Source organism: Chionomys nivalis, chromosome 5, assembly GCF_950005125.1.
Source record: "Chionomys nivalis chromosome 5, mChiNiv1.1, whole genome shotgun sequence".
Lineage (NCBI taxonomy): Eukaryota > Metazoa > Chordata > Mammalia > Rodentia > Cricetidae > Chionomys > Chionomys nivalis.
Genome location: NC_080090.1, coordinates 64,454,123 through 64,464,124, shown reverse-complemented (window position 1 = coordinate 64,464,124; position 10,002 = coordinate 64,454,123). Strand labels below are relative to the sequence as shown.

The window sequence follows — 10,002 nt, the reverse complement described above, 5'->3', positions numbered from 1 at the left end:
AAGGAATATCATTTTCAAATATATCTTTAATAACTCAGAAGGAGAGAGCATGAGGGAAAGAGATAAAGGGAGAGAGAGGGAGAAAAAAGCAAGATAGCTCAGTGGGTCTAAAGGCACTTTACCAAACCTGAAAACCACAGATTAAACCAGAGATGATCAAACTACATGGTAAGACCTAACTGTACATTATCTTCTGGAGACATAGATTAAATTCAAAGATACATACATAGGCCTTTCAAAGGATAGAAAGACAGACTTAATAGACTATAAAGAAGTCAGAGGATCCGGAAGGCGCTCTTGGCGGTCCTGGCTCTGTCCTTTCCGCCCGGCGACCTGGCAGCAACTGCTGCCAGCGGGTTGTGTGCTTTTTGTGTAAGCCACAGCTTCGGGCCATGGAGGGGGACGGCCCCACCGCCACGGCCCCGCAGTACCAGTCGGCCTGTCCAACGCGGGACGCGTGTGTCTACAGCAGCTGCTATTGTGAGGAAAACATTTGGAAACTCTGTGAATACATCAAAACCCACGACCAGTACCCCTTGGAAGAGTGTTCCGCTGTCTTCATATCAAATGAGAGGAAGATGGTACCTATTTGGAAACAGCAGGCAAGACCTGGGAATGGACCTGTAATGGATTACCATGTCATCCTGCTTCACGTGTCCAGTGAAGGACAGAGCTTCATTTATGATCTCGACACTATTTTGCCATTTCCCTGCCCCTTCGACATTTACGTAGAAGATGCCCTTAAGTCTGATGATGACATTCATCCACAGTTTAGGAGGAAATTTAGAGTGGTTCGTGCTGATTCCTACTTGAAGAACTTTGCTTCTGACCGGTCTCACATGAAAGATTCCAGTGGGAACTGGAGAGAGCCTCCTCCAGCATACCCCTGCATTGAAACCTGCGACTCCAAAATGAACCTGAATGACTTCATCAGCATGGACCCAGAAGTAGGATGGGGAGCTGTCTACATGCTGCCTGAGTTTGTACATCGCTTCAGCAGTAAAAACTGCTGAGTCTGAAGCTAGAGTGTGGGACTGGAGGGATTCTGGGCTATGAGTAAGCCGTCTTTTCATGGTACATGTAGTTTGGAGGTATATTTTTTCTTATTAAATTTGAGTGGGAACATTAATGAACGCAAATATAAATGAATGCTCCCCCCCCCCCTTTTTTTTTTTGGCTTGGGAAGCTATCCCGGAGTTCTTTCTCCAACCCTAAGTTAGTCAGTCCCCAGCCTCAGACACAAATAAACAAGTAAAATAAAAGCTTTCCTATTGATACGCCACACACAGCATATAGTTGCTAAGATATTCCCATGACTTATTTGTTTAGATGTGCGGTAACCTAGGCCAGCAATTGCTTTTGTTAAACTAAAAGTGTGGACTTGGAGCCAGCTCCTGTTTGCTCTCTCTGCTTCCTGTCTTGCTAGACTCTAAACTCCTTGAGCATAGGGTTGTGGCCTGTGGCTCTGAGAACCTCTGTTGCCCATTAGAGGTACCTGTAAAATGTTCCAGAGACAGCTCTGCTGCTTGGAAAGGACGATATTGTGAGCTGAATCAGCTATAAGTATTAGTCTTTTTGGACTATGATGTTTAAAAAAGTTGCAGATATTTTGAGAGTTATTTGGCCCATTTATATACATAGTTTAAATAAAACTGACTTAAAATTAAAAAAAAGAAGTCAGAGTAGCTATGGAGAGATACAATATAGACAAAAATAGACTTGAAGGTTAAAAAAAAATGTAAAAGCATTACAAGTGTTCTGTTCAATAGTTAAGCAGTGTTACTATGAGACTCGCCAGCTCTACCCCTAGAAACACCCCAGGGAACTAGAAACAAGGCCACAGAAACACCAGTATAAGAATGTCCAGAACTGTGTCTTGCATGACAGCAAGAAGTTGGAAAAACTCAACATGTCAACCAGCTGATGAGGACATAAGCAAGATGTGTCATGTCTATACAGTGGGATACTATTCAGCAAGAAAAAGAATCGAATGCTATCACATGCTCCAACATGATGAACCTTTGGGCCATGCTAATCAAGAAAAGGGTTGTTTTTAAGAATTACATATTAGGGACTGGAGAAATGGCTCAGGGTTAAGAGCACTGACTGCCTGACTGCTCTTCCAGAGGACCCAGGTTCAATTCCCAGTACCCACAGGGTAGTTCACAACTGTCTGTAACTCCAGTTCCAGAGCATTTGGCATTCTCACACAGATATACATGCAGGCTAAGCACCAGCACACATAAAATGCAAACCTTAAAAAAAAAAGAACCACATATTAGCTGGGTGATGATGCCACACACCTTTAATCCCAGCACTAGAGAGGCAGAGGTAGGCGGATCTCTGTGAGTTCAAGACCAGCCTGGTCTACTGCATAAGTTTCAACAGCCAGAGCTATGTAATGAGACCCTGTCTCAAAACAAAATAAAACCCATGTATCTGTTTCATCAGCATGTATCTGTATTCTTAATCCCCACCACCACTACCTCCAAGATGGGAGTAGAGACAGAGCCACCTGGAAGTCCAAGGACCAGTTAGCCTGGGGTCTGTAACATGACGTAAACAAGAAAAAGGTAAAAGAAGAGAACAAAGCTGAATTAGTTGTACTCTGACACACATGTACCTGTACCCTCCCCTCCTGTAAGAGCTGCATGCTCTTACCCATACTGCCCTCCCTGTGTGGTATCTATCATGGTAACGACAGGTGTTCAATAAGCAGATTTTGAATGTCACTAAATCACACAAGTAAGAAGTAGAAAGTACACTTCAGAAAGTTCTCTGAGTTTGGTGTAATCCAGGATCGGGAGGTAGAGGCAGGAAAAAAACAGGAGTTCAAAGTCAACTCCAGCTGTTGGAGAGTTCGAGCTCAGTCTGGCTTCATGAGACCAAGGCTCAAACCTCAAGTTTTCTAGATGTGGTGTAGTTACGAAATGCAACAGGTAAGAGTGATAACTGTTGAAACTCAAGTGTCTTGTCCCCAGGACACACGCTGCATATGCCACAGAGAACAATTGCCCAATCTCCAGTACCAATCACCGTATACTCTTTGACACAATGAAGCACTGGGTGAGAGAGCCACTGACTCAGGATGAGACTGGCCGATGTGTGATGATGACACACGTGTCTTAGGATGAATTTTAGAGTGGAAAGTGGGGAGACACCAAACTTCATACGCAAAGGCCAATGCCAGTCTCTAAAGCTCCTTTGCAGTATCCTGTTAGGACGTCTGTTCAGTGGAATCTACTTTTCAGTTCCCCTGGAGTCCTTGACATTACCAACAAAGGGGCAGAGGAGATGGCTCAGAGGTTAAGAGCACTGACTGCTCTTTCAGAGGACCTGGGTAAAAACCCCACTACCCACACAGTGACTCACAACCATCTATCCATAACTCTAGTTTCAGGGGATGTGGTCTTCTGGTCTCTTTGGACACTGCACAGACATACATGCAGGTAAAACAGTCATATATATATATATAAAATAATAAATATTTTAAAAGAAGAAAATTTCCAATAAAAATCCAAGTGGCAATTCTGATTAACATTAAAATGATAACCATCTATTAGAAAGCTGAGAGTGGACCGGGTAATGGTGGCTACGCCTTTAATCCCAGCTTTTGAGAGGCTGAGGCAGGCGGATCTCTGTGAGTTCCAGGACAGCCAGAATGGTTACACTCAAAAAATAAACAAACAACAAAAAAATGAAAGAAAGAAAAAGAGAAAAAAAGGGAAAAGAAAAATAAATCTGAGGCCTGGAGAGATGAGGGGTCAGCGGGTAAAGTACTTGCTATATAGAAACAAGAGGACCTGGGCTTGAATGATTCTCAGCACCGACATCAGCCTCTGGCTTCCACACATGCACACGTAGGTGAACACACACACACACACACACACACACACACACAGAAATTTTAAAAAAATAATAAATAAATGAATAAAGCTTGTTTGGCATGGTGGTCCATACCCGTTACCCCAGAACTCAGCAGGTTGAGGCAAGAGGATTTCTAAAGTTCAAAGCCACCACAGACTACATAGAGAATTCAAGAGAAACCTGGGAGAGAGAGCAAAACCACCCCCTTAATTTCTTTTAAACTAAGATTTCCTAATAGGCTATTGGGGTAACCTGGGTCCTCTGGAAGAACAACAGGTGTGGGGCTGGAGAGATGACTCAGTGATCAAAAGTGCTATTGCTGTCCCAAAGGACCCTGGTCTCACACCCAGCACTTACATGGCAGCTCACAGCTGTCTAGAACTCAGGTCCTAGGGGATCAAACACCCTCCTCTAGCCTCTATGGGCACCAGGCTTGAAAGTAATGTAGGCGTGCATGCAGGCAACACACCCAGTCACATAGAAACACCATCTTAGCCACTGAGCCATCTCTCCAGGCCCTACTTTTTTTTTTCTTGATGGCAGACACTTTTGGAAGCTTTTTCTCAAGATTCAAGGAAGTTTCCAAGCCTGGATGAGTGGGAAAGCCAGGCTGCCTGTCGGTTCCTAGCTTCAAGGATCAAGGCCTATCCTCATTAGCTGAAGAACTTATGGACAGGAAGTTATCACATCCTGTGAATGAAGGAATGGCAGACATGTCTGAGGAATACTTTAGGGATCTGATCCCTTTATGAACCTTGAAATAAAAGTGAATATGTAGAAAGAGCAACTACTGGACAACAGAATGATATTGGTACCTTATCATGTTAAGAGGCAGTGCAGCAAGGTGTCTGCACACACCCGCCCCCCCGGACCTGCTTTTACTATAATATAAAGTAATATAATATAAAGCATGTACATTTTCATATTAAACTTCTTTTGAGACAGGGTCTCACTGTGTAGCTTTGGTTTCCCTGGAAGTCTCAGCCTGCCTCTGCCTCCTGAAAATTGGAACTAGACACATGCATCACCACCCCCGGCCTTAAACATTTGCTAACTAAAACAAACAAACAAACAAATAATAGCATTTCTTCTCTCACCCCCTTGTAGAACAATCAACCATTTGCCCAATATTACCCATTTCCTAAACCAGTTAAATATCAGATAGTTATTAATTTTCTATTTTTTTTATTTTTATTTATTTTTTTTTTTTTTTGAGACAGGGTTTCTCTGTGAAACAGTTCTGGCTGTCCTGGAACTTACTTTGTATAACAGGTTGGCCTCGAACTCACAGAGATCGGCCTGCCTCCACCTCCTGAGTGCTGGGATTAAAGGGGTACACGACCACCGCCCAGTTTATAGTTATTAAATTTTAAACATGCCAGTGGAGTAGTGGTGGTGCACGCCTTTAATTCCAGCACCTAAGAGGGAGAGGCAGGCGGATCTCTGTGAATTTTTGAGGCTAGCCTGGTCAACAGAGTGAGTTCCAGAACAGCCAGGGCTACACAGTGAAACCCTGTCTCATAAAACAACAAAACATCTCAGCATGCCAAAGTTTATCTTTTGAGAACCTTGCCTGTATATATATATATGTGCACGTATGTTCTAGAACTTTTGGGTGCTCTGCCACATTGTTTCAAATGAAAAAAATATCTGTCACAGTATATTAAATGTGCCAAAGGTTACACACCCCACTCACCCCTGCTAAAAACTAATCTCTAAGTAACCACTTATCTCTGGGAAAATGTGCCGTACCCTTTCTCTTACCTTCTGAACATTCTTGCATCAGCTATGATTTAAGAAACACAGTGGAGGAGTGAGAGATTAGATTTTAAAAAGGTAAACAGAAGTCACAAGAACAGAGGAGCGCAGAAGTAGAAATAGAGGCATGTGTACATTTCCTGGCTGTCGGTTGTGTGATTTAGCGTGGAAATTTCTCAGTTGACAAACTGCAACAGGTAAGAGTTAATTTTTCCTCAAATGAGCTCTTTCATGCCACCTTTTGGGTGACTTTTATGTCCCTGACACTGGTTTAACATTGTCTGAAATAAGAGATGATGAAAGACACCATTCTGCCCTTAAGCCACATATAAGCTAATCTTGAAACATTTCTTATATGCCAATGGCTACCATGTTGAACAAAACATGCCAAGTACCCAAGAAATGGTGAGAGTTCAGAGAGTAGCACTGTTGGCTTGGAGTGCAGCTACGGTGGCCATCTGTCTGGACTTACACTGACTGCGTGGTGGTCACCTCTGTAGCTGTTACAAAACGCCCAAGGAAACAGCTAGAGGATGCTAGGATTTATTCAGAGACGCCAGTCCACAGCTGGCTCTGTTGTTTCTGAGCCTGTGGGTGCACCTTGCAGGGGTAAGGGCAAGCAGCACATCATAGCAAGGCTGTGTTGATGGAGGAAGGTCATTGGTTAAATAATAAAGAAACTGCCTAGGTCCATTTATAGGCCAGCCCTTAGGTGGGTGGAGTAAACAGAGAGAATGCTGGGAGAAAGAAGCCGAGTAAGGAGTCGCCATGATTCTCCCACTCCAGACAGACGCAGGTAAAGATCCTTCCTGGTAAGCCAGCTCGTGGTACTACACAGAATATTAGAAATGGGTTAGATCAATATGTAAGAGCTAGCCAATAAGAGGCCGGAACTAATGGGCCAGGCAGTGATTAAAAGAATACAGTTTCCGTGTTGTTTCTGAGCCTGTGGGTGCACCTTGCAGGGGTAAGGGCAAGCAGCACATCATAGCAAGGCTGTGTGGTGGAGCAGAGCTGCTCACCTGGTGGTGGCAGGGTATAGAGAGATGGGAAAGGGCAAAAGGACAATGCACTTTTCAAAGGTACATGTGTAGTGATTGACTTCCACTGATGAGTCCCCATCTCCTTAAAGGCCATTCAGCTAAAAAGCCATTTGTGGATAACCCACCGATGAATCTGATGTCCTCATGATCCAATCATTTCTCAACACATTCCTTGGGACATATCACATCTAAATCTTAACAACTGGAAGTTTTAGGTAGCATCTGGGGATGCAGAACCTTCACTGGTAAGACTGCAATAGACATGGGCAAATCAAAGGCAGGGATGTAGGAAGTGTCGAAAAAAAAAGCTCCATCCAGGAAATGAGATGGAAGCTGAAAGAGACTTTGTGGGAATGGGCTGGGTTCGATTGGCTGTCTTGAGCACAACCATAAGTCAGCCATGTTCTCTACTCCTTAACAATAATACTAGCAATGGTGCCATGGTTCTGTTCTTGTGTTAAAGATAACATTACAAGTTTAAAAGTATAGTTGGCTTTCTTTTGTTTGCAATTTTACAATCAGCATCTCGTTCTATGAAATAGAATTGAGTAGCCCACTGAGCTGAGCAGAAGGGGATGGAGTTATAGACAGAGAAGAGCTTAAAAAAAATTATAAACAGCTGGAATCCCAGCCTTTTGGAAGGCTGGGGCAGGAGGGTCTTGAGTTTGAGGCCATCTTGGGCTACATAGCAAAGCTCTGTTTCAGAGAAGTAAGGAGAATGGGAGGGAAGAAAGGAAAGGGGGAAGGAAAGGGAAAGAAGGAGCAAGGGAAAGAAGGGAAGAAAGAAGAGGGAGAGAGAAGGGAAAAAAGGAGGGAGGAGGGAGGGAGGGACACAGGGAGAGAATGAGTGAGCAGGTTTTCCTTAGAGAGTTGACAGGAATTTCTCTTATGATACAAGCCCCTGTAAACTGAGCTCCTTCAGAAAACTGCTCCAAATCTCCTGTTTTGTTCTGGGAAAGCAATACATCTCCAAGTGGGACAGCATGCACCTGTAATCTCATTACTCCAGAGGCAGAGGCAGGAGATCACTGCAAGTACAAGATCAGCCTGCACTACAAAAGTGTTCCAGAACAGCCAGGTCTGTTACACAGAGAAACCTTAATTAAAAAAAAAAAATTAAAAGATGGCAAGATACAAACTAAACCTAACATGCAGAAGACTAAGGCAATTAAACCTTAAGACTAAGACTTGCATTATCTATTTGATTTTTATTTTATTTTATTGACATAGGATCTCATGTAGTCTAGACTAGCCTAAAGTCCACTATACAGCAGAGGGTAACCAAATGCACTATGCAGCAGGGATTGATCCTCCTGTTCTGCTTCCCAAGTGTTGAGAAGACTACAGGTGTTATACACTACACTAGTCTCTGTGACTGTTTCTCCTCCTCTTTTATTTTATTTAGTTGTTGTTGTTAGTGGTGGTGATTTTTGATGCTGACTTGTAATCAGAGATTTTTGTACCAACTGCCTGGTCCCAAAATAACTGACTCAGAGGCTGAACATGAACTATAAAAGCTCGGCCAATAGCCCAGGCTTATTAATAACTAGCTCTTACAATTTAACCCACTTCTATTAATCCATGTCCTGCCCCGAGGCTCTTGCTTTTTACCTCTATCCCATTTTGTATGTAGTACTAGTTCTCTGTCTGGCTCTTCACTCCTCTGACTCTGCCCTTCTTCATCCCATTATTCTGTTTGACTTTCCCGCCTAACTTTATTCTGTTCAGCTATTGGCCAGTCAGCTTGTTTATTAAGCCAGTCAATCACAGCAACAAATCTTCACAGTGTACAAAGGGATTTTCCATAGCACAGGTTTTTACTTTAGCCCAGGCTGCCCTGGAACCTGGGACAAGCTTCCTGCCTCAGCCTCCTTAATTGTGAGATTATAGGCCTGTTTCACCAGCTGTGAGACTTCAAAAATATATTTACTTTATAGCTGGAACTGATAGTACATGCTTTTATCCCAGAATTTAGAAGGTAAAAAATAAGATGATCAGGAAGCAAACGGATCTATGTGAGTTCAAGGCCAAGTTGTTCTACACAGTGCATTTTAGGCCAGCTAGGGATATGTGAGGCACTGTCTCAAAAATAATTGCTTTGTTCTCATTTAAATTTGCATTTTTTCATTACATTTTACAGCTGAAGAGATGGTTCAGTTAAAAATCACTGGCTGTTCTTCTAGAGGACCCCAGTTTGATTCCCAGCATCCACGTGGCAGCTCACAGTTTCAATCCCAGGGGATTCAATGCTCTCTTCCGACCTCAGGGTACTATGTGCACGTGGTGAGCAGACATAAACAGGCAAGACATCTATAACTGAAAAATAAAGGAGAAAATGTGTGTGTGTGTGTGTGTGTACATGCCACAGAGTGTGGACGTTGAGGACAAAGGGCAGCTTCTAGGAGTTGGTACTCCTCCTCCACCATGTGGGTCCCAGAGTCCACCTCAGGCAGTGTGGACTGGCAGTGGGTGCCTTTGCCTACTGAGGTACCTCCTGACTCTTGCTGCAGTTTTAGTATCCATTTCCCTGATGATCATTGGGTTTGAACCCTCACGTGTCTACTGAATAGCAGAAACCCTTGTATCTCTCTACCCTTGAGCACTGGAAACTGAGTTAAAGACTTACAAATGTCAGACAAGCACTCTGCTGCTGAGCTACATCCTCCAGCCCCTCAAATTTTTTTTATTTTATTTTTTATTTTTATTTTTTTGGTTTTTTGAGACAGGGTTTCTCTGTAGCTTTGAAGCCTGTCCTGGAACTCACTCTCGTAGACCAGGCTGGCCTCAAACTCACAGAGTTCTCTGTCTCTGACTCCCGAGTGCTGGGATTAAAGGCATGCGCCACTACCGCCCGGCCTAAATATAATTGTTTTGTCCTTAGCTAACTTGGTTATTTCAACACTTGGTGCCCAACGTGGGACTTGAACCCACGACCCTGGGATTAAGAAGTCCATGCTCTACCGACTGAGCTAGCCAGGCAATGGCTGACTCCCTCAATTCTTTTAATTTAAGTTGATTCTCTTATCTTGATAATTAAAGTACCTCTAACATTTCCCCCTGTGTGTACTTGTGTCTTTTGTTTTATTTTGAGATGAGGGTCTCACTATGTAGTCCTAACTGTCCTGGGGACATCTCTCTATTCATTTCTGAGAAGCTTCTAGTTGCCATAGGTGGTGATTAACAGAGAGACCAAGACTGCAGAGTGCTCAGCTCTAAAGGGAGCATCTATTCTACACACACCCGACTTCCAAGGCTTAGGGATTGTTTTGGAAGGGCAGGAAGAGTTTAAGAGCCAGAGTGGTGGGTGACTATAGGGAGATGTTTCCCCGGACAC

General features: G+C 43.4%; 1 protein-coding gene across 1 annotated transcript; it reads left to right on the top strand.

Moving 5' to 3' along the window:
- Positions 1-291: 291 nt before the first annotated feature.
- Positions 292-1,622, top strand: LOC130874847 (protein N-terminal glutamine amidohydrolase-like). Its single transcript, XM_057770374.1, has one exon. It carries the CDS (start codon positions 393-395, stop codon positions 1,011-1,013), a length of 621 nt encoding a protein of 206 aa, XP_057626357.1. The 5' UTR covers positions 292-392; the 3' UTR covers positions 1,014-1,622.
- Positions 1,623-10,002: the final 8,380 nt, after the last annotated feature.

Coding starts and splice junctions, on each gene's coding strand:
- LOC130874847 (XM_057770374.1), top strand. CDS start 393: ATGGAGGGGGACGGCCCCACCGCCACGGCCCCGCAGTACCAGTCGGCC.